The sequence below is a fragment of the Cinclus cinclus genome, chromosome 5 (assembly GCF_963662255.1).
Source record: "Cinclus cinclus chromosome 5, bCinCin1.1, whole genome shotgun sequence".
Lineage (NCBI taxonomy): Eukaryota > Metazoa > Chordata > Aves > Passeriformes > Cinclidae > Cinclus > Cinclus cinclus.
The window spans coordinates 22,062,849-22,088,073 of NC_085050.1; the positions used below are offsets into that span (position 1 = coordinate 22,062,849).

Below are 25,225 nucleotides of genomic sequence, written 5' to 3' on the forward strand. Positions count from 1 at the left end.
TGTATTAGTATGCAGTAAAGCACAAGCTCAATTCATTTGCAGGGGTTGAACCAAAAAGAAAACAACCAGACAACTCCCTTTTCTCCTGTAATTTCTTATCATGTTTTTAGTGCCTATTTCCCTCTTTGGTGTCTCCCAGTTCGGCTCAGCCACGCAGCCCCATAACTCCAGCACCCTCAAAAGAGCTCCCCACTCCAAGCTGTACCCACACCCTCTGCAGGAATACTGGGGTCTGGGGTCATTTCTACAGATAGTGCATATAGTTGCAGATAGCTGCAACATCTGCAGACTTAAGTACACAGGAAAACACTTGTGCTTCAGCATTCCCTCAGAATGAGACCAGCTGGCTGAAATAACACTTACACCAAGTGACACAAAACACACGTGGAAGTACAGGGATCATATAAGGTACCAATTTTGTCAAAGTTTCTGTACATGAGAACAACTGGGATATAATTCAGAAAGAAAATGGCAATGAGAAACCAGATATAGTATGGCATGCTTTCAAATGAGAATTTTTTATAAAGAGACTCTGAAGCAAAAGAAATGCTTTAATGCTTACCATGTTTCAGAAATACATAGCACATGGGCTCTGTGTTCTTTACTAGCAAAATCAGATTTTATTAAATAGAGAAGTAGCCCCCTGGGCTGTTTTGCTACAGCAGCATAAGCCAAGATCCTGAATTTCAGAATAATGCTTTACTAAAAATGAAGTGCCTGCACTGGGGAGAAGTAACACAAGAATTAATCCATGTGAAAAAACCAAAACCCATTTTAAAAAAATTCCTTGTGTTTCTTTTGAGGACTTGTCTATGTCAGTCCAGTTATAAAGGAATACCTCAAATTTTAGTACAGCAACCCTCTTGTATTTCAACATATGCACGTATTATCTAGTAAAAACTGTGTACTACACATACTGCACTGAATTTTTATGTACATGAAAAAAGGAACAAAAAAAAGAAAACCCTGAAAATGTGACTCACATAGTGTGTTCAATTTCCAGAAGCTTCAGCAGCAGCAGCAGTGTCTCAATTCTGTCTGAAGATTAAGGCCTGGATGGACTTTTAAACATTTTTCTTTTTTTAACATTCTGAATAGAAACCACAGCTGTATATCAACCTCTGAAATTCAAATAGAGAGCTCAAAACAGACCCTCCGTGATGCTGCTAGGAACACTAAGAAAAGAACCCAAACCTGTAAACAGGATGGTACCCTGATAATCCCATCTTAGCTAACCACAGTTTGCTTCAATGCTCCTTCACACTATTCATACAGCAAAATCCATTTTAATACCCTTTACTGATCATAGTCATCTGTGAGGACATAATGGAACAAATTAAGCATTGTAGTATCACAGACACACACAGGCTGAGAGGAAACAACTTCAAAGAGCTTCCTGTCAGTTGTGATTTTTCATTCCCTACATTATGAAAACATTAAGAATAATGTTGAGTGTTCTTTAAAAGCTCTGTATGAAATACAATAAAAAGTTAAAAGTCTTGATATTTTTAATCTAAGATACCAGGTTGGGTTAAAGCACAGATTTCTGTGCTTTAAATATTTTCCATTTAAATATGAAACTAAAGTAATATTTGCAATTGACCTTTCTGAAGAAAGTAAAACTGCTCTGAAGTACAAAGTACTATAGCCTAACCTTCTCACTACCTCCATTAAACAAAAACTTAAGAGGCAAAAAGATTGCATTTTACATTTAGATGGCGCAAAATTAAATTTCACTAAATGGGTGAAGGCTTAAGGAAGTCAGAAGCAAGCTTAAGAATCAAGATTTTTTATTTACTGCTTGGTAGTATCAAAGTTGCATATAAACTATTTTGTTAAAAATACATTTGATAAGCAAATTTAAGAAAAGCAGACTAATATGGCAATATCCACACCCCTACAAAATAGCAGTGTAGTGTTAAAGGCAATAAAACAGGCAGTTTCTAAATCCTCTCTTACTTAGGTAGCAATGCATCAATTCAATTCTTGCACGTATCAGGTCTTATAATACCTTACATATTTACTTTATACAGGTAAACAATGTTTTACATATGCAACATCTTTCCATCCTTTTTATTCCATATATTTTCAATTCAATCAAAATAGAAACTACTTTTAAAATAAGTAAAAAAAATACATATTACTGTTTAAGCTTTCTTCCATTCTTCTGCCATTTATTCGCAGTACTAACCCATCATGTATCATAATACAGTATCAAGACAAACTGCCCTTTTTTAATAAAATGTGTTGGAGACAGTCTGTGACTATATCTTCTTTCTGAAAATCATTTGACAACTGCTGTTTTCCCAATGCTCCCTTTTTCCAGTAACATTTTAAACTCCTAGCTATCAAATCTCTTGGAAACTGAATTCTTGCTACTACAACCAGTACTAATTAAACCTTCTAGAAATATTCTTCACACAAATAATCATTTGAAGCTTAATGTATGCCTGCAAGATGAGGTTGATGTTTATGTTGTACTTAAATATTGAAGATATTTCACAAGCTGATTTTAAATTTATGGGAGCGAGGAGCAGTGCTAAACACTGAAGTTAGTCCCAGCCAAACTGTTATTTTGGGTTCTCAAGGACAGACAATTATCTCTAAAAATATCCCTCTTAAAAAGAACAATAAAACATTTATTATTCTCAAAGATTGGGCGGGTAGTGGTGGGTTTTTATGGCAAATATAACATCACTGAAAAGCACATATTGATAGGACCAGTCAGTATCTTGTGGATATACACAGATGGAAGACCATCAGCAGCACATACTTGCAGCAAGAGTGAAAAAACATGACGTTTCTTGACAAGACATGGGAGTAATTAATATACAAGCAAGAAGAATAATTTTGTACACACTGATTGTTAACACGTCAATTGATGAAGAAACACAATTCTCAGATATGAAGGTGAAACAGAATTTAGAGCACTCGTATTAAAAAGACTGAAGGTGTAATTTTAAAATAAATCCATTTCAAAAACATACACTGAGTTCATAAAGATTAAGTTATAGTTCTCAGAATGCAGTGCAATCTCTAAAATGCATTAGAGTTTATATTCTTAGGCACTCTGAACAAATTATATGATTTTCTATTACACAGAAAAGTCTGCTGAAGTATTACAGAGATTTCCCTCCCCAAAACAAGTAACAGGACAAAGCCAAGATCATAAGTAGATAGAGAGAATGAACATCACAATACCATGGTAATTTTAGCATTAAGACACACTTAAAATATGAAAGGAGTGACACTGGGTTAAGATTTTGGTGCCAATGAATACAACTACCCTCAGTCCAATAAAGCCACTCTGAAGCACTTTAGTCTACATTCCATAAATTTTTTAATGCCCAATACTCCATATCCTTATCTAAGGGTTGAAATATGCTGCCTTAGCTTAATAAGGAACCTGTGGGTAAGAACAAAAAAAAAAAAAACAAAAAAAACCAAAAGCAAAACTATTAGGCACTCATCAAATATGAGTGATCAGTTACAAGAAAACAGGAGAACACAAGAGGTCATCCAACTGCATAGGAAAAGATGCTGCTCTTCAGCCTATGCTAAGTATTAAGGGAGAGGTACAAGTCTGGAGAACAACAATTTAATTTAACAACTGTATATATCTGAACCAGTCTCTACTGTGAGGTACCCTGCATAGAGTTTGAGGGCTTATGTACTAAAGGCACACATGCAGATTTGGCTGATAAAATTACTTCCTTGTATGTTTTACTAGGCTAGAAGCAGTTAGATTAGAAGAATATTTTCATCTTTCAAAGGCTGGCTTTTATCTTCAGCAAACACCTGTCAATTCTGGAGTGGGCAGAACAGGAGAAGAAAAATCCAGATGGACCACTGGGGTGAATGCAATTTATCAATGAGGTAATTGTATCACTCTTAATATTGAGATCATAAATGATAAGTACAAAAAAAGTTTAAGACTTGATAAAGCCTTTACCTTTCCTGTCCAAAAACCTGTACATATGTTTTCTTTCCAAGATGAAGCCATTCATTATGATGTCCACACAGCTCAACAGTATTTAAGTGTCTAAATCTCACTATTTTACTGGTCAAAAACCATTAAGTGTTTAACCTTGCAGGAATGACATCACAGAACCTGTAAAATGCTACACTGCCATAAATACATTTCCTTAAATAGTATGCATCCCTCGGGAGTTTTCAGTTTTCTCCTAAGTGCTCGCAGACAATCTTCTCAAAGTTCCACCTGTAAGAGAAGATAACAATCCTAAAATAAACCTAAGTAGCAAAATTAGTTTTAGGATGGATACACCAATTAAAAAGTTAGCAGGTGCTCTGAAATGCAAGAAAAAAAAAAGCCACAATTGCATGAAGCAGTTGCCATGCATTCGAAGTTTAGCATGTGAAATCATAAAGAGAACTAAAAATTGAGCTAGTACTCTTGAAATGCAAACATGTGGACAAACTGACAAATGCCACCACAGTGTGAAACACTACGAATGGAAGATGTTACATTGCTTCAGTGTACCAGTACCAGCTTCCGTTTATCCAGTAGCTTAAAATGGATGTACATGAGTTCAACTTCAAGTTTTGATTTCAATTATCAGCTTTGTATCTACTACTCTTTTTTATGTGCCATTAAGCATATTTGAAATAAAATTAACTGAAGAAATGGAGCCTGCCGAGAACATGGACCTTGAAGACATAGAGAAGACATGCTACAACTTCCAATGATGCAGCCAGCAAGATACTAGATAAGCTGAAACACTGTAGAGGTTGCTTCAGAACAAGTCAGTTTAGGGGGAAAAAAACCCTGGACTTGAGAGTAGCGGGGAATACAAGCAATCAGCAATGTTACTTCATTCAGGTACTGTCCAGCTCAGGAATTCCACCTCATACAGGAGCTCTCAGTAACAGTGGTTAAAGCCAGCCACAAGGCACAAATCTACTGCCTCTGAATGACAGAAAAGCCTTTTCTGAAAGCAGTTAAACACACATTTATATCTGCCTTCTTCCTCTGCACCTGAAGATCTGAGTCAAATTCCCCCAAACTATAAGCATTAATCAGAAGTGTATTGACTAGAGGCACAAAAGTCTTAAATGTTGTTTATCTATTCAGTTTCAGTAAACTGGGCTACAATAATTTATTAGAAGTCTGAAATGAGTAGGTGAAGTAAAGGTCTAACTACTACCTGTTCACACATGAACATCTTCTCATGACAGCAGACAAAGATTGATCTAGAACCATGCTAGGGAACAGTATCATACCCTTTTTCAAGCAAGACCTGTTTACTTTTTTTAGTGCAAATCAAACAGACCTGGCTAGTTTCCCAGACAATTTACAAAATAGCTCTGTTGGACTAGAGAGACCATTAAAATATTCTGCTGAGCTATTTCTCTGCTATTAGAACATTTGTTTTCAGAAGGGCCAAAACTTTAATCCTAAGGGAGGCTCTACAATAAAAAGCCATCATAGATGGACAATTTTTTTATAGCTTTACTATCATATCTCCCTAGAGAACAGCTTATTTTTAAATTCAAGTAGTAATGGTTTAAATTTATGGAATTTTAGGTAATTACAGGGAACAGCTTTCCTATTTAGGAGAGGAAAGAACAAATTAGAGAGAAAACTGGACTACAAAACATGTTGAGTGATTTCAAAATGATGGGTTTTTTTTAATCAAAGTGCAGTGGAATTTATTTTCATATATGCTCTATTATTTCTATTTCTAGGCTTACAGAGAAGATAACTAGCTTTCCTTAAGTAGAAAAAAAAAACGTATTATGAACAATCTGATGAGATTTCTGTATCTCCCACTAGAGATACAGAAAAGAAATAAAAATAGTCACAGAACTAACAAAACAATTAGCTGGGCATGAAAATGCCAGTTTAGTGAAGGAAGATGTTATCTCCTATTGCATTTAGCTAATATTGATTTTTAAAAAGGGAAGAAATAGAAACCACACCAACATAAAAAAAACTTGAGCACAAGGACATTATTCTGAATCAGAAAATAAGAGCACCGTTTGCCTTTCACTGACTCGCAGACTTCAGTGCAACAGTGAAACAGCAGCCACTAGGCACCTGTGATTTGCCAAAATGTGCTACAGATCAAAAAATGAAACAGTGGCATAGACAAACATTTGTCCAGTCTGGCCTTACAGATGTCCAACAATAAAGATGCTTATTCCAATTTCTTAATTTTTGAAACCTGAGCTCCAACTCCTTGCAATTTAGCCTATCAGTGTCTTCTTATTTACTGAGGGGAAAAAAAAAAATCAAGCTACTTCATTACCCTCCATAACTTTTTCATTATTTGGAAGCATACCACATCTCCAAGTCTTGGAGTTTTTTTGAAAAAAACTTGGGTATAATTTAGTGATGAGGCATAGAGGCCAGACAAGTACACTCTGCTTAGTTCAACAGTCAAACCTGTGCTGCCAGTAAGGGTTGAGAGGAAGCATCCCACTGCATACCAGCTCTCTACTTGAATCTCAAGACACTCAAGGGCATTTGAGTCTTGCTGCTTTTCTAAACAGACCAAATTTCCTCTTGTGCACTTCCCCCTTCCATTTCAAGTTACCAATAGTTTGACACAACATAATTTTATCCTCACTCTCAGCATACAGAGAGTTTGGCACCGTGAACTTTGCTCACTTTCTTCAAGTCCAGTACCTTTACTATGTCACCCCAGAACCTTTCTTCCTCAAGGATCAATTCTGCATATTGAATCACATTTTTGTAAAATGACCTTTCCCCTTCATATTATCCATCAACATGTCATCAAACAGAGACAAACCATATTAACTTCCAGGGTTTTTTTCCCCCCAATACTTTAAACTGTTTAAAAAAAAAAACAAAAACAAAAAAACACTGAGGATTGCACTTCAAAAACATGCTGGGCATGTCTTTCACATGCTTAATGGAGTAACTCAAGCAATTCACTGAAATTTAATGACTCACAAGAAAACCCCAACCTTAGTTAGATCTTAGTTAGATCCCTGTGAGATCAGCAGTTTCATGTGACTCCACTGCTATTAGTCAAAGTTCCACAGATCTATCAGAGAAGTATCTAGTAAGCAATCATCTCATACAAGCATGCAGTAAAAAGCAGCAAGCATAAGGAAAACACCTGTAGTTATTGAATAACTGTAGTTATTCCAGTGATACAACTGTCAGTAGCACTTGTTTGTTCTGAATAATAAGCACACTGCCATTAAATCTGAGCCATTGTTTAATGTCAGAAAATTAATAGGCAGACATTTCATCTCTTGGACTAGAGATGCCACGAACACAAAAGTTATTTCAACACCTACTCCAATTATAAACAATTAGGTAAGAATTTGGTGCATAAAATAGCCTTTCCTAATTTATCATTAACTGAGTGTCCACATGCAATTTTTGCAGACTTGTGTAGAGAATTTTGAAATTGAAAGATGAGTTTTCACACACAACTGATGCATTTTCAAATGTACTGATTACCTTCCCATATTTCACAACACAACACTTTCAGTATGAGTTCCAAACGTTCAAATGTTTGATACCTGAATTTACTCTGAGCTTCTTCTCTCTTGCATGTCCTGTTTCACAGGTGTGGCAGGTGCTTCACTCACATCCTGTTTTGCAGGTGTGGCAGGCATCTCACCATTGACACTCTCCACGCCAGTAACGGACATCAAGCTTTTCCGTTCTTTGGAGTTTGATTTGTGATCCACTTTTGTGACTCGAAATCTGAGGTGAGCAAAAGAAAGTTCAGTTGTATTTCCCCACAGATGAGTTAGATCATTCTCAGGAGCTACAGCATGGGCAGAAACAAATTCCCAGGTCCCAAGAACAAGATGTCAGAGCAGACACCTACACGGACCCTACATCATTTTCAGAGCATTTACCTTCCTCTCACCTACATTTATTTCTAGTACACACTACGGCTGAATCACACTTTCTCGGGGAATTGTGTTTTGAATCAGAATCCACAGATTGCATACCACTTCTTAGAACAGTAATTTTCAAAGACAACTACAATATAAGGTAAGAATTAAAAATAGCAAAGAGAATGAAGTGGTTTATATAGCCTCACACTTAGTTGAGAAAATTTATTAGTGTACAATTCTTGTTTCTTTTCAGCCTGTAACAAACGAGCAAAAGCCTTAGAGTTACACCCAAAGTAAATCTCCATCTTTTTACACAGTTCTTAAAAAAAAGAAAAAAACTCGCATTAACTTCTTCCAGAAATAACTTATGAAAAAAAAATCACTGACCTTATAAACAGAATAGAATCAGTGGATATCTGATCCATCACTGGCCACTGTAGCATTCTAAGAGAAGTATACAACAAATTGACCTAAGCCTTACCTTCCCACAGAAAGGACTGTAACTTCTCCAATACGACTTCTTCTGTTCTCTTTCGATTTTTGAGCTGGCTTTATAAGGTGCCATCGTTTGTGACTACAGCGAGTACAAACATCCTTTTCTACCACTCCTCCAACAGTATGGAAGTGATGGGCTTTGCAGTTGTGTCTGAATGGAACAACACCCGGTGACAAAGGAGTCCCTGGACTCCCTGGACTCTCAGGAGAGGTAGGAGATAATGGGCTGGAGGAAAAAGAAATAGAGAATTTAATGTTTACTATAAAATACTATTCCTTAAAAAGCAAAAAGTATGAAATCCAACCTTCAGTTATGTCTAGTGAATAACCAGTTTTTACAGGAAATGTTTATTTGTGAAGATGTCTGGTTTACAGTTCCTTCCAATAGTATATTTTTGCAATATACTATTTCATAAATTAATTCACCTGCAGTCATGTGATTAAGGTAACTAACATAAAAGACAAAGAAATTTAGAGAGGAAAAATATCAGGCTAAAGTAGAAGAGAATAGGTTATATGACCTTATACTGATGAAGACTTTTAATAATTACATTCACAAAATGCAAAACTGTGGAAAGTATTTCAGAATTGTTACAGGATCTCTAGGAACTTGCAGAAGAAGACCACAGTCCCACAATATTGAAAGGAGGCAAAGATAAAATGTGTACCACAATAACAAGAGGAAACAACATGATTTAGTTTCGGGGGAAAAATAAAATTTTAAGTTCCTAAAAATAAAGAAAACAGTACAACCTCCAAAAGGCATTTGAGATTATCTAATTAAAAAACGTTTTGCCTCTAAAACAGAAATACAGATAGCATAGATAGAAACTAGATGTACTTTAGCATCAGTTTTAACACTGTCTTGTAACACAGCAGGCCAGAGCTCATGAAAGGTGAAGTAACTGTAGAGTAAGGCAGCACATCTTGCAAAAAAAAAAAATTAAGAACATATACAGAAAGCGATATATCTGATTTCTTTGCTGTGAAACTGCGAAGACATACTAAATGTGGGTTTTTTGGTCCTGGTGGTATCCAGTGCTTTAAATAATTCACTGGGTAACAGAATAGAAGAATAGCTACCCATAAACTTTGGGTCACTCACAGAAACTGTAGAGGTCAAGATAAGAACTTTGAATGATGAGAGGAGAACATGCATATAAAAGACATTCACACATACACAAATCTCACTAAAATACTGGATGTATCACAGTAAAAACAACACAAATTCTTAGTGTTTTAGCAGAAAGCCTTTACACAAACCTAGATTAAAAAGCAACAAGACAGATTACCATTCTTCAGAAAAGGAGGATCATTAGTTGAATATGAATCATTAACAACATTCTTGCTTAAAAAGGACAAAATAGTGGAAATAACAGAAGTATAACCTGTGAACCTAAATTTACATTACTCAGCATTTATCAAGCCACATCTGATCCTACCATGCAGATTTAGAAATGTTATTTCAAGAAAGATACAAACAAACTGCAGAGACTCCAAAAGGGGACAGAAAGATCAAATTAAAGAAGTAAAACATGCTGGAGAAGACTGGGAGTTACTTGGATGTTTATTTTCAAAATAAAAATATTGACAAGAAATATTTAATGGTTTTCTAATAAATAAGAAAATGCTATTAAGGAAAATAAAAGTTGATCGATACCTGAAACAAAGACAGAACTAATGGCTTCAAGTGAGAGAAGTGTAGATTTTACTCAGCCATAACTACTTCTATAATTAGGAAGTTTCATAGTGCACTGATCTTGCAAAGAAATATAGAGAATTTCTACTTGATTACAAAAGCTTTAGGAGTGTCTGTCAGATTCTGTATGAGCAATAATTTTCCCTCCTCCTTACACTTCGTATTTTAATTCTCCACTGAAATTATAGTCTAAAACGCCCAAGACAACATTACACATGCCTATGGAAAAATTCAAATATTTCTACAGAACCACCTAAGTTTAAAAATGCCTATACTTGAGAATAAATCCCTTTGGAAATTCAGGGACATTTTTCAATAACCAAACCTCTCACCATTAGAACAGGTGTTTAACCTGTGATCTTAACATACTCAACCCTTTGGTTTTGTTGGAACTATTTATTCCTTTTATAGGTGACACAATACTACTTGAACTTTCATCTCCTCTGCCTTGAATATGAATACAGGGTTATACATAAAGAGTATTGAGAGTAGCCTAGATATAGCTGAAAGTACTCATGTACAGATACAAGCACTTTTACATGTATGATGCATCTACAAGTTATTTTACATATGCAATGCATCTAAGGCAGAGCTGCTTTCTCAATGTAAGTATCTAAACAGGTGTGCAGTGAAAAATCCTAAGAGGTAGGTCAACCAAACTCTATCGCCACAATTATAAAGAAAAAAGTAAACCAAAAGGAGACACAGAAAAAGATGTGTCTTGTAAGTTAGCACCTATACAAATGAAATGAGTGCTGTTCTGTTCTTTGAAGCCAGAGTAGCTTTGGACTCAGCCACCCTGTATATAATTTCCCCCCAAAGTAAACCAGTAGTAGCAGCTGTCAATCTTTAGCCCAAAATGCAGTAAAAGTGTATCATGCGCCTAGAAGACATAACCAGCAGAGCCACTCACTAACCCAGGGTATATGTTAAAATGTAAGGACTCAGACACAACAGAAAATCAAGGTGTTATCCTCTTAGCTGGTAACTCAAGCAAGTGATGTAATCTTAGAAATGTTCAGGAAAAAAGTCCTTTGAAAGTGTATGCTTTTAGCTGCCTCAGGAAGCATGCATTAAAATGAGGAGTAATTACCTTTCAGGTTCAAAGACACTGCTATCTGCTACCATGGCCTTTAACACATCAGCATTTGCTGCAATGAGAATAAACAGAACTCTTCAAAAGTGAACCGTTCTAACTTTATAAAGAAACAAAACCAAAATTAAAGTTCCTCAAAGAAATTTCATTTAAAAGAAAGATGACTGCATTATGTATCTCCAAAAAAGTACAAACGAAAACTGCAGAAAAAAAAAAAAGTTAATATGATTCTATGGGTAGTCTTAACACGAGCTACTAAAATTGCAGTTTGTATTGCACTCTAAGCTCCACCCCAGTGCAAGCCATGAAACACAGCCATCTACACAAAACTCTCAAACAAGATCTCTATATCACCTCACACATTTAACCCAACTTCAGACTAAAAACATCAGTTCAAGTGAGCTCTACAAAATACAAATTCATCCGCCAAGAACCATCAATTGCTCACTTCCTATCATGAATTACCTAATCCCAATCTCCAGGAAAAATGCAAAAGGTCAAAGCACTAACAGGCTGGAAAAAAAAAAAAACATAAAAAAATCCCCACATGCAAACCCAAAAACTTTTCCAGAGGACTAGGTCTTCATCCAGAGGTAACTCAGTGCCAGTTCAATGGTTAGAACTCGGATTTATAGAAATGTAAAACTAACAGGCTGAAGGCTCTTGTCCTATAAAAACATCCATTTTCCTAAACATTTCTCCTATTGGGCAAATACATTCTGAACTAACCATGCATTCCATGGGGTACTTAACTATGATTTTGGAGGCACATCTTCCTCTTTAACCTTTAGTTTGTACACGCATGCAGATAACGCATACAGAATTCAACGTGTTATATACCCAATTGTCTGTTATGCACAAGCCTCTCATCAGACAAGAGCTGCAAGAATCACTTCAAGACAAGAAGTTTAAACTAATCAAAACATAAAAGTTTCCACAGGCTTTAAACACTGCCACTAAGAAAGCAACAGCGAGTTTTTACTTCACAAAGCAAAAGGCTGAACCAAAAAACCCACATACCTAAACAGTTAAAACATCTGGAAATACATGACCTGAATTTACCACACAAAACAACTTTCAAGTAAGCAACAAACTTCCCTATTCTCCTTGAGGTTATTGCCTTGCAAAGACAATTTCAAAGAGCTAAGAATGAACAAATTGGTTATTAAATGAAAGCACATGAACATACCATACATCAGACTCTCCAAAAAAACCCACATTTTTTAAACAGCATCACGAGGGCTTCTAACTTCAATGTCACAATACTATACCTTCATTTTTCATGATGTAGTTAACAATTTGTCCCACAGTGTCACTATTCTCATGTATAGTTTCATTCATTTCTGTGCAAAGAAATAAATACGTTGTCAGTATCTTGGTTTTACAGATCAAGAACTGAACTATTTAAAAAAACAAATAATGAAAAAAAAGTCACAACCTAAACCAAACACACACTTAAAGAAACTACATTTTAAAAAAGAGGCAAATCTATCATCACTATGGAGAGAAGGCTTAGATAAGAGTTTACTGTCCTTATTCAGTAAAAGCTATGAACACAGGTTTATCACCTGTACATCAGCCCAAACAAATTCAGCTAAGAATTAATTAAGCTCGGAATTTTCACAAACATACTTCAAAATTCCTTCTTTAGCTAGTAAGGAGGAGACAAACAAGAGAGCAGGATTTCTAATCCTAACAATAGGGAGAAAAAAACCAAAAAAGTTAAACTGTCTCAAATCACTGTTCTAAAACAGGCACTATTGGCTTTTAGTATGAAGGGGATTCAGTTTAAGATTTTTACCACATCGGCAAGGACATAACAACTGATTAATTTAAAAAACCTGAAAACTTTTGGAATATAATGCACTTATTAACAATATTAAAGTTTCCCTATAATAACCTGTAAAGAGTGAAGAAGATCAACTGGGGAAATAAAACAATGAAGAGGCAAAACTGTGCCCTTCCCTAATAACTGTTATAATGCTTAATTTAAAAAAAATGAGGTCAAAGAAAGTTTGATAGGCTAGACTCTTAATTCTACTCTTATGTGGTAAATTAGGGGCTTCCCCACCTCTGTACCCAGACTTCATCTTAATACCTTGCAACTCTGTAATGGAACTAAGAGGAAGCTAATTCCTGACAGAGACATAGGGGATGTCCCCGTTTCATTACCACTCCCCTGTTCCACTCTGGGAACCAACAGATCAGATAGTTGCACCCACTGTACAGCTGCCCCAGGCAGTTTCATTTAGTAATGCTTAAGAACACATTGACACAACACTACTGCACCACATGGGTCTACCCTTACCACAGAGCCACTGTAATTTGCACTCATTATGAACCTACTGAAAAGAATTAATTGGGAGAAAGGAAGAGGAGTATTTACAAGTCACTTGATTTTTGTTTTTACTTACATTTTAAAATGCTATATACCAAGTTACTACAGCCCTTCCCACATGATAACACCCTTTTTTCCCCCAAATACGAATAGATGGGAATGAGGACCAATAAAAACAAGGACATAAATGAAATGTTCGGATAAAAACAAAGGCATCTTTAAGGAAAAATTATAAGTGGTATTACATAAAACAGACTGAAGATATTCAGTCCAAAGGCTTGGTTTCATAAAGAGAGGGGAGATGAGAATGACAGCACAACAGGAACAAATTAAGATTGCAAAACATAAAAACTAATATTTTAGGCTTTAAATGGCTTTTTTTTTTTTGCCACTTCTCAGCTAGCACTATGTACAATAATACTTTGTTGTTAACAGCACGTAGAATGCAGAAAAACGATCTGGTGACTCCATCTGTGGAGTTGCCAACAAATACACTGATACTTTGATCCCTATGTAAGTTCTTACTGCATGTCAGCAGACTTGCATGGGAAAGCAGAACACTCCTAGATTTGACTGGCAAAGATCAAATCCCGATGGACATGTAATAACAAAAATATTATTCTTAATGCTGCTTTGATGTCAAATATAGACACAGAAATGACAGAACACAGAAGTCTTGCAATAAATCATTTCATAGTAGTTGCAATGTACAGAAATAGGAATTTGTTTATTAGACGTGATTACCTATTTTTTCATCATTTTTTTCTTCTTCTACTTCTTCAGCTTCTGTTGTACAACGATATCCCTTTTTCTTAAGGATATGGCAGATAAGGATCCCTAAGAGACCCATGATGAAGAAAATAGGAACCAAAGCAAAGGCAATATACTCTAGGTGTTCAGCCTTGCCATCATTGCCGTCCATTTTAGTTGCCAAAGTAGTTGTCTGTAAGCCACAGCTTGACAAAACCCACGGAACCTCTCCACCTATGTAAATCAATAAATGCATGTATCACTATAATGTAAATCACTTGAAAAAATTCAGAAAATTACAAGCATGACCAAATCTCCACAGTACCTTCTGCAATGATAAGGACAACACATACTCTACTGGCTGAGAACTTACACCAGAAACAGCAGATATTCCCTCTTCACCAAACGATTGCAAACATCTAACACCCAAAAATGTGTGGTATTTCTTCAATATAACAGTGAAGAACCAATCATATTGTAGCCTGTCAGGCCTGTAATCTCAAATAGAGGGCTCACATATTTCACAGAAGAATAATACCACCATTGCTCTTGGATCACATCAGTGAGGAAAAGGCTATATCATTCCTCCAAGTTCATGCAAAACTACCCATAAAATGGGGATCCTTCCCTAATATGAGAGCAAATACATGATTCAATATTGACCCTTGCATGGAAAAATTATCAGGTGTAAAAGAAATAGCCTTGATTTTTAGTTTTGACAGTGGGAATTCTCAAAAGAAAGAGCATCTACCCCCTCGTCATCAGAATAAGGTGGGCTCATTCTTTGTCTGAGATTTGGAAATCATTTTGCATTTAAACTTGAAACAGGACATGAAAGAATTCTTTTTCCTTGCAAAGAATTTAAGTTGAAGCACTGTCACACACTATACCCACTATACAATTAAGCACTTTTGTTTCATTTTAGTTCTGAATCTCCCAGATGTAAACTCCATGTTATAAACTGGGATTCTGACCTATCAAATGTATAGAATATTCACATTAGAAGGGACATTTGAAGTTCATCAGTGCAAATGCTGCTAAAAGCAGCAGTGATTAGGTTTTGCAAGCAAGTTCCATCCAGATTATAAACATTTCACATTTCTGGACAATCTCATTCAATACTGACGCACTTCTATGTCCAATATACACAAAGAAACTAAAAACTCAGTACCTTCTCACACATCAAATATATAAGTATAAAAAGTTCAATAACTCAAATAAAGCCAAAATTACATGTTGCATACTCAAAACCTTTGCAAACTCTTAGAGCTTATACACATTCCTCATATAATAAAGACTTAAACATTACTATCCCCAACGCACATTTCTACCTTCTACTCTTCTCCTCCACTCCAGCTGAAAACACTTTTTTGAGTAGAAAATAATGACTAGAAAGTGTTAGTTTTTTATCCATCTATTTCAAGATATTTCCCATCTACTTGTATTGAAAAGGACAAAGAAATTCACAATTGTTCCATTCATCAAACTCGTTGAAGAATAGAAGAGTCACCAGAAAACCATTTACATGACAAGGACACTTTCAAAACACAAATGTCTAGAATAATAATCCTTTTCTTTCAAAAACAAAAAAATTGAAGCCTCCACAAATTTGCAGAAAGAGCAGTATTCCACAAACATCTCCTGCACTGGCTGCATAACTAAGTTGCTTTTGAGAAACACCAGTAAGGTCACAGACAGCAAAGAGAAATTTAGTATTTACCCTATTTTTTTGTTATTCCTCTAGCAACCGAAAATATTTCTTAATTTTTCAGAACAGTCTTGAATTGTCAGTTGAGTAGTATGCAATACACAAGACTTGCTCAAAGTAATACAATGGGAATTATTTGAAATAACAACTGATATACCCCAATTAGCAAAAAAAAAAAGTATTAAACATTTTGCTAAGATAATTTTCTAGGAAATATTAGAAATGCAGAAAATGAAAATAAGTGCAAACAAATTACTGAACAGATCTCAAAACTAAATGTTAAAGCAGAATCTCAGGCTATTTGTTTTGGACAAAACCAGATGGTCTAGTCTGCACCCAAAACCAAAAAGAGAAAACTATTCACTTTTAAGAGGCCAGCAATCCAGATGACTGTATGCAGAATTTACCAACATGTAACCTTCAGCAGCTCTAATGTATGCCTGAATGGGACAGTTGAAAAATATCTAAAGCTTAACACTTTTTTTATACTGCAAGGAAACAAAAGACAGGAAAGGGTAAAGGATACAATCACACAACTGAGAAGGTTGATCTTACATCCAGTTTATTCGCATTCTAAGAATTTATAATTCATGCTTTAATATACCAAAATATTTTTTCCCTAACTCATCAGGCAGCAACAGCCACAAGGTACCCCAGTTAATCAATAAAGAGAGTAGTTTAATTTACTTTTGAGGCAGGAGAAAAGCCATCACACCAGAGAAGCATTATTTGGATGACTATAACATCTCAATCTAAGAAACCAACTGAAACAGTATACATCACAAGCTCTTAATGGAATTAATAAATAAGCACCTTTCATGTTCAAACATAAGACAGCAGGCAGATACTTTGGATTTTGTTGCACTGTATCCATTTTAATAATGAACGGGAAACAGCTCTCTACTATCAACATCTACTTGTTAGTCAAGCTATTTTATGGGTCACAAATTTATTTAACTTTTTGGGTTTTCTGCCTCTCCTTGTGGAGAGAGTGATGCATTGCCAAAACAAGTATCTATTTTCTCCATAACCATGGCAGGCAATTGCCACCAAACCTAGAGAGCAAGGAGGCCTTATGACATGGCTAGAGGTCCATTCCTCAGGCTCTCCAAGTCGTGGTTCACCGCAATTCCTCCAGATGCAAAGGGCTTTAGGAGCTCCCTTCCTATTCAGCTCTCTGTTACCCTACTCGCTGTGCTCCTGACAGACCGTAGCCCTGAAAACAGTTTTAAAGTGGATTACTGAGATCACCAGGTTTGAAGAAAAAAATCCGCAAAAGTTTTTCATTTTTAAGCAGTCATTTTACTGAATCAGTATAGCCTGAGGTCTGGCAAGCTCCTCTCTTAAGACAATCCACTGACTGAGTATGCTGAAGTGGGGAAATAACAATGAGTAAGGATAGCCAAGTACATCTAGAACAAAGTTTCCCAGAGTAACTGCAGTAACATGGAGCCACAGTCTCAGAGTATATTCAAAAAATAAGGGCAGTAGCATTAATTATGTGCAAAAAAATTTTAACTGTGAGGGCAGGGTTCAAGGCCAGGCTGGATAAGGCATTGAGCAACCTGGTCTAGTGGGAGGTGGTACAAGGAAGGTTGGGACTGAATGATCTTTAAGGTCCCCTCCAACCCTCTCAGCATTCCATGATTTTATTTTAAAAAAAGTATAATGTCCAAAGTAATTATTTTTAAATTATCAACTTGAACCCCTCCCAGCTTGGCATAGACACTGAAAACACAGATACTATTTAACACCATCATCATCCTCCAAAAGAGCAAACTGTCAGGAACCACTCCGGTTAAGATTTCCAGCCTATGTAATGTGTAACACCTGTAAAAGCCTGTATGTCAAGAACCACGGTTTGAGTTTGTTTTCTGTTTCTTTTTCTTCCTACATAATCAGTTTTATGATTTGGTACTTGTGCTTGTAGACTGACACATGAAACACCAACAAGAAAATCCCATGAGCTAAAATCTCATCTGCGGTCAATGGGTGATGATAATCTAGAAAAATGCTCAGACACATCCTATGCAAGTTGAAAGGAGAATTGTGGCTATATTGGCACTTTTTTTACTGACAGAAGAATGTTGAAAAGATCATAATATATCAACTGACACTCCGTAGCATAGATTAGTCTATTAATAGGGTTAAGGTTTACGTAAGTTTTGAACTAGGAAGGAAAAAATACCTAGAAGTTTTTTTCATTGAAAAATTCATTAAATTAGATACTGCAACATACCAGCTTATTTACATAGAATTATGTGACTTTTCTTTGGTTGTAATTAGATACGTAAAAATTCAACTCTCCCATTAAAATTCAACAAGAAATAAACATTATTAGTAAACCATTATATCAATAACATATCTCTAAAAACACATCATTCACACAAAGTCCAGAAACTCCTTGATGCCATTCATTTTTTATCCAGACACAAAAATTCACCAAAAGCAAAGCAAAAACGTCCTATAAGAAATTAACTTAGCTGAATCAAATACCTGGTGCTGTGTAACCTTGCAAGCAGAGCAAAGTACTCAGTTTTCAATATCAAACAACCTACACAGTCTGCCCTCAAAACCCTCAGCAATTATGACATAAAGCAAAGCCAAGCCTTGAGTACCTAAATGGGAAATACATTTTATGTCCTAAGTCACAGCTACATCATTCCCTATTCCCTTTCCCCAGAGGCACATTATGCTTATACCAGACTGTTGACAGTTTACCTCATTCTCATGATGTATGCTGCTGCTTCTCAATGGTTTTAATCAGGCTGCAGCAATCTTCCTTGACTTGAGTCAATTCATAAAAGAACTGACTTGTTCCAGTGTTTTGCTGTCCTGGCATTTTTATACACCAGGCATTGTATACAAGCAATTTTCATATGTAGACTGGAAGATGTGATCAAATTGAAATTATTTAGGACCAATATTCAGTACATTTAATGATGCTTAAGCTGTAAATAATAAATTGCACTCATGCCACTAATTCAGATCCCATGTACTCATTTGCTTAAAAATTAATATATGCCAAGTACTTAAGTTGAATATTGCCTGCCCTTACTTAATCCTTACCTAAGAAGTAAAATATAGTCAACCTCAGACAAGTCTTTTGGTTCTAATCACTGTTACTCAGATACAAAGGTAGTGTTCTTCCACCTCAGCAACTGCTCAAGCCAATTTACAGCACCTTCAGGAAACAGAATGTAAGAAAGAAAAAAAGTTAGCAGATAAATGGAAAAAAATTTCATGGTTCATTAAATTGCAATTTTTACATGGCATAGACAAACTCTTCATAAAGCACATGAGAAATTCCTAGAAATATTTAATCTTGATCCTATCCTGCTTAAAGTACAACTCGGATTCTTGAAAAACAAATCATTTTAATAACCAAGATCAAAACAATTTAGTTCTTATGTTAGCAATATACAACAGCATTAAAATAATGCACTGTTTTTCTAAATCTCCTACACTAAATCTGAGTATAATATACACCCATCTGATTACTTCAAGCACATTCCACTTGTTTTTGTATAATTTAATTTACAGAAAGTAGCCCATAGAAAACAATGCAATCTTCTCTTTCCTCCACTGGTAAAGAATCCTACTTAGTTACTCTGGAGTTTTCCCATTATGCCCATGCTGTTTACCTTTTATGGCATGCCTTTTAAAAAGGTTTATTTACATGTTATGAATTTGATTATTTGAGCAATCCACCTGCTAAAAATAAGTACATATATATTCACTATCTTCTTATCCATGAAGTTTAAGGAGTTACAGGATCATATTCCCTGGTTTTACTTATGAAAATGAAACATAGATATCAATCTCACAGTACATAGGAACAAACTATTTTTGGCTTTAATGTTAATTAACATTTAAGAAAATTAAATATAATCACATACATCCTATTTAAGTACAAGACAAATGAAATATTATGGTATGCACATGACTTGGTCAAACAGCTAAAGCACAGCTGGAAAACACACCTCAGTAGCAACATCAGCTTAGGCATTTCACCCCCTCCTCATCATGAATGTGCCACTCTACCCATCTGCAGAAAAAAGGGCCAACACTTAAGGTTCAAAATAATCAGAGAATATCATTTGCATGGGAGGGTTTTGGTTCTCCTTGGGGCTTTTTTGGTGCTTTGTCTTTTCTTTTCTTTCATACCCAGATCACTTGGGGTTCAGTTCACCATACAGACCCACACTGCTGCTAAAAGCATTGCTTAAGGGTTTTAGTGGCAATGCAACAAGGAGAAATGGTCAGACAGTCTGTGACCCCAGCTCCCCCTGCAAGGACAAGACACTTGATGATACGTAGTGCTTCATCCTCTCCTGGCTCTAGCAGAAGTGTATTTTGAACTACATTAAACACTAACAACACTTTCTACCTCCAGGACGGATATCAAAGGTGGATGGATCATAGAATGATGCGGATTGGAAAGGACTTTAAGAACTATATAATCCCAAACCTAACAACACTGGCTAGGACACCTTCACTAAATCAGACTACTCTATCAGGATGTGCTCTTTCATTTACAGCACTCATTTTAGATACGAATTTCATTAGCATAGAACTTCTTTCATGTTAAATTACATTCAAAATTTAAATTCAGGCATAAAAATAAAAACTCCTTGTTTATTAGCTCAATTTCCTAAATATACACTAAATACCTCAATCTCAAGAATTTAAAAAACTAACTTCACTTTTAAAAACTTGAGTTTTAGTGAAGTTAATTCAATGTCAGCTTGTATCCCCTAGCATTTCAGAAGTGGTGGATATTTCCTTAAAAGAAAAGAAGTTCTAAATCAGTTGTATACTCTCGTTCAGTACCTTCAGCTTACTCAGAGATAAAGCATTCTATTAGAGCTGCAGTAGAGGTTTCTATTATCAAGTCAAATTTATTTTTTCTTAGATTCTTAATTCAGGTGCTTAGCAGGGAAATCATTTGGATAAATCATTGCCTCTGATGGTAACCATGTACTCATTTAATACATGTCTTTAATTATGTTACAGATAGTAAATTTAACAAGAACAGTTCCATGGAACTTCAAAATAAATAATCTTTTTGCAAGTTATCTAATTCAAACAGTACTTATCTGTTGTGGACACTACAGTCAAATTGCTTTTGCAAAGCTAAGCAGATGAATTACTACCACTTTCAATCACAAGACCAAATAGACCACTGCCTAAAACACACACAAAAAAATCATTAGGGCATCTCTGCCTTACTATACAGGTGGTAGCTACAGAAGACAAACCAGAAAAGTCAGTAAAGAAGAGGTTAAAAAAAGTTTTTCTAGAGGAAAAAACTCTAAAGTGAGGAAAACCTATTCCCTACCACTTGCTTTGTCTATTGTTCAAGGAAATTGTACTTCAGGGAATATGCTTAAAGTGAATAACAAAGGAAAAGCACCTATCATCGAAGAAGAACATTCAACACATTTGTGAATTCCACTTAATTTCTAGCTTCCTTGTAGCAATCAGAACCTACAACCAGAAATGAAATAAGCAGGAAGTGAGATGACAAAAAGGAAGCCACATGATGAAGGAACATACTGACAACTAGTAACACACTGCCAACTGCCTTAGAGGTTAAGCAGGGCTGATTCAGGATTTCTGTTAAGAACAGACCTCAAAGCCTTCATCAGATTTGTCAAAAGCAGTATCTCAAGAAAGGACGCAGAAAGACCAGCAGCATTTCCTTAAAGCTGATTCTGAGTGCACCTACTTTGTGAACACCAACAGGTGCAAGACCCAGGCTGCCAAGTCTCAGGCATGACCCACCTGAACATTAACACCAAACAGCATCCATGGTACCCAACATTGCGTCCACAACCCTAAAACACCAAGCTTTTGGGAGAAACTCAGGCTGGAGTCTGCTAATGGTCCTTACCCTCAGATTCCAGGCTCACCGAAGTACCTACAAAAATGTTGACTATAGGCAGATTTTGCAGGAGATCTGGTAAGAGAACTCTCTGCTCTGAGAGATAAGTCTCCACCCTGACAAGTTTACTAATGCCATCTTTTACTGAATTACACACCCTATCAACACATTCAGCAAATTGTCTGCAGAAAGTTTTAGACCGGCTTCTTTGAAATCCTGAGGGTAGGATGGGATTCAGAAAGGAGGTACCTGCTACGTGAGGTAGGTCCTAGTCGCAGCAAAAAAAGTAGAGCTAAAAGTATTACTGTATAATGCATATAAAACTCAACAATTCTGAGTGCTGAAATAATTGCAATAAGCACTGCAATTCTCTCACAGCGAGAGCTTAAGAACCAACAGGGAAGACCAAACCTAATCAATCACCAGTCACTACACCATGAAGGCATCTGACATTATTTCAAATACAATGAGAAGAAAAACAAACTAACAGTGTATAGAGCAGCTCTGTCCTGTTGAGAAAGGGAAACATTTAAATATAAAGGGAAGTAAGATTTAGTCTGTTCTTTGACCAACACAGTATGTGGTTTGATAATGCTGCGTCAACATATACAGATACAAAAAGGTTATGGTTCACTGTTTGCCAGTACTAAATCGCAGTGCTTATGTGAGATTGCTTTGATCACTACTTGAGCAGCATATAGCACCTATGGCAAAAATACAGAGAACTGCTGAGTTACATTTGCATTTCTGTTGGAAAATTGTTCCTCAAACTTCAGTTTTCAAATAAAACTCACCCCGCAAACAGCTACCGTACATTTAATAAAGCGCATTTCACCAGTATGGCCATTAAAAAGCAATGAAATAAAATCCTTTCTGGACACATCAGCTATTTAGTATTATTGCATATCATTGACTAAATTTACAAGTGCAATCAGCATCACTAAATCAAGCACGTTATATCAAATTTATGCACACTAACAACAATCCTCACTAGTTTACAGGAATCAAAAATCAGTTTCAACCTAAACCAATGTATCTCCTGTGTGAAGAGGTATAGTGTGATCTTGAGATACACTGACAGAAAGCACTGTAAAACTCTGAGAAGAAAATTCTTTCACAGTTTTTGCATCTCTCGCTAGACTTGCCAACTTTCAGCCTGCATAAGTACAATACTCTTCACCTAGATATACAACCAAATTGCTGCTATAGTTATTAAATCTTACAAATGCACATAGCATTTCAAGAGCCCTGCACCCGCCTTCAAGTTCAATAAAGCAATCCTAAGTATAAACATTTGTAAAAAGTCTGTATAAACCTATATACACATATTCTTTCATTTACTAAAACATCTGTTTACAGCCTCTTCAAGATATCACTAGTAGGTAAACTGTATAATAATCACAGCATGTATAAACATGCAGTAATATGCTGAACTAACAGTCAAAGAGCAAACTGTTTATTACCTGTTAAAAAAATACATATATATATGACAATGATCGAGAAGAGAAGAAAAACCTAAAATTTTTCTCCTCCTCCTACCCTTGCATAGAAAACCTCAGGTCCTCAGATAGCAGCTACCAGCCAACATAAATCTGAAATTCAAGGTGCCTAGTGGTACTTATTTCTTTCCACCTCTCCTGAAGCACTGGATGACAAGCCTTCCATTCCTCTTGCTTTCTGAAACAAACAGCAGGTAGCAGATATCTCAAAGCCTTCTGACCAAGCCTGCCTGCACCAAGTAGTACACAAATTAAACGCCAGGGAAAAAAAATATCTGAATTTATTCTTTGCTAGTAAGTATGGCCATCTTAACTGGTTCCACTAAGCTGAGTTTACTCTCAAGCACTCTTACTTATGTTATACCACCCAAAGGTAATACAGCTGATCAAGCTGAAAGTGGAAATGAGCATCAGTTTTTAATACAAGTGTTTGAGCATCACGAACAATGCACCAAAAAAAAGCACTTCAGACTATACAGGCAATCCGTTTTCATTTTGAGATTCTTAGTACCTTAACAGTTGCGGTTAGATGTAAACAAAGAAAATGTCATTTTAAACTACTAACTTCCTCCGGTGACTGTATGTGTGCAAGGGCTCTTCAGAGTTCTTAAGAGTTACAGCCAACTTTTTGTTTCCAAAACCTAAACACTAAGCCAAGCTTGACCTCACAATTGAGGGTAAAATAGAAACAATTCTTTAATGCATTTCTATCTTAAGAGCCATCCGATTCCAGTTAATCAACCATGGAGGAGTTGCCAGACTCGAGTTCGTACAGCTCATTATAGTTTTAGGGCTTTTTTTAATTTTCCCTCTCGCCACTCCTGGCCATAACCTACTACATCACCAGGCCGGGGTGTCGCGGTAAGCACCGTGCGATCTCTGAATAGCTGAGGGTACTCGCAGCCCGCCAGAGCGGGACCCGGCAGCGCCCGCCCCGAGCGTCCCCGCCGCGCTCCGCCGACAGGAGAGAAACTTCAGCCGCTGCCGCCGCAGAGCCTCTCGAACGCTTCCCAGCCCGCGCCCCGGGCTGCCCGGGGACTAGCGCGGAGAGGGAGGCTCGCGCCCCTGCCTCGCCGCTCTCCTCCCTCGTCCCCCGCAGGGACTCCAACGCCGGGGACCCCGATGAAACCGCGTCGGCCCCCAGCAGAAGCAGGGGGGTCAGCTTAAACAGCCGAGCGGCGAGGGAGGCCGTACTGCCCAGCGAGCTCGCAGCCCGCGGAGCGGTACAAGGGCCGAGGGGGTCGCGGATTGAAGCGTCCCACCGCGGCGAAGAACCGAGGCCGCAGCGACCCACCGGGAACGGAGCTGTTGCGCAGCCAGTCACCCGTCAGGCCCGGCGATGGCGCAGTGGGCGGAATCCCGCGGGTCGCTGCCGGAGCCACTCTCGACGCCCTGCCCGCGCTGCTCCGCGTTGGCAGCGGGGCCGCTGCCGCCCTGCCCGGCCCTGCCCGGCCCGGCCCAGCCCAGCCCAGCGGCGGCGGGGCGCGCCCCACCCGCACGGCGCCTGCGTGGGGCCGCCGGCCCGGGGCGGTGCTGCCCTGCAGCGCCCGCCCTGCCGGAGCTGCTGTGGGGGAGCGTCGAGCCGGGGTGTCCGTGCCCAGCCTTAACGCGTGGCAAAGCCGTTTCTCACACGCTCCGGTGGGGCTTACCCCGAAGGCGCCCCGCACATTAGTTTAGTCTAACAACTCCCCGACGTGGTTTCCTGAGCCCGACAACCGCAAAGCTGGGGTGCTGAGAGAGGGCCAGATAGACGTGGGGCTTCCTGTCGCGAAGGGCCAGAGGTGACTCCTTGACCCGTTTGCATGGCATCGGTCGTGTGCCACAATGGCTCCCGAGTGCCCGGGGTGCAGTGCCACCCTCATGGAGTTGCCCACGGGGGAGCCTGTCACCCAGGCGGGTTGGGTGTGT

General features: G+C 37.5%; 1 protein-coding gene across 1 annotated transcript; it reads right to left on the bottom strand.

Moving 5' to 3' along the window:
* Positions 1 to 4,206: 4,206 nt before the first annotated feature.
* Positions 4,207 to 24,986, bottom strand: RELL1 (RELT like 1). Its single transcript, XM_062493632.1, has 8 exons — positions 24,967 to 24,986; positions 24,612 to 24,919; positions 14,218 to 14,457; positions 12,407 to 12,478; positions 11,133 to 11,190; positions 8,327 to 8,566; positions 7,519 to 7,705; positions 4,207 to 4,219 (listed from the first exon to the last, which is right to left on the bottom strand). The coding sequence occupies exons 1-7, from the start codon at positions 24,984 to 24,986 to the stop codon at positions 7,525 to 7,527; spliced, it is 1,119 nt and encodes a 372-aa protein (XP_062349616.1). The 3' UTR covers positions 4,207 to 4,219; positions 7,519 to 7,524.
* Between the last annotated feature and the right edge of the window lie 239 nt (positions 24,987 to 25,225).

What these genes read in the sequence shown, in the direction of transcription:
- RELL1 (XM_062493632.1), bottom strand. Translation starts at nt 24,986, where the DNA reads ATGTGCGGGGCGCCTTCGGG. An exon ending in CTACATCATGAAAAATGAAG is followed by an intron (nt 11,191 to 12,406) that starts GTATAGTATTGT and finishes TTCTCATTGCAG; the next exon opens with CAAATGCTGATGTGTTAAAG. An exon ending in ACAGTCCTTTCTGTGGGAAG is followed by an intron (nt 7,706 to 8,326) that starts GTAAGGCTTAGG and finishes TGCTCACCTCAG; the next exon opens with ATTTCGAGTCACAAAAGTGG.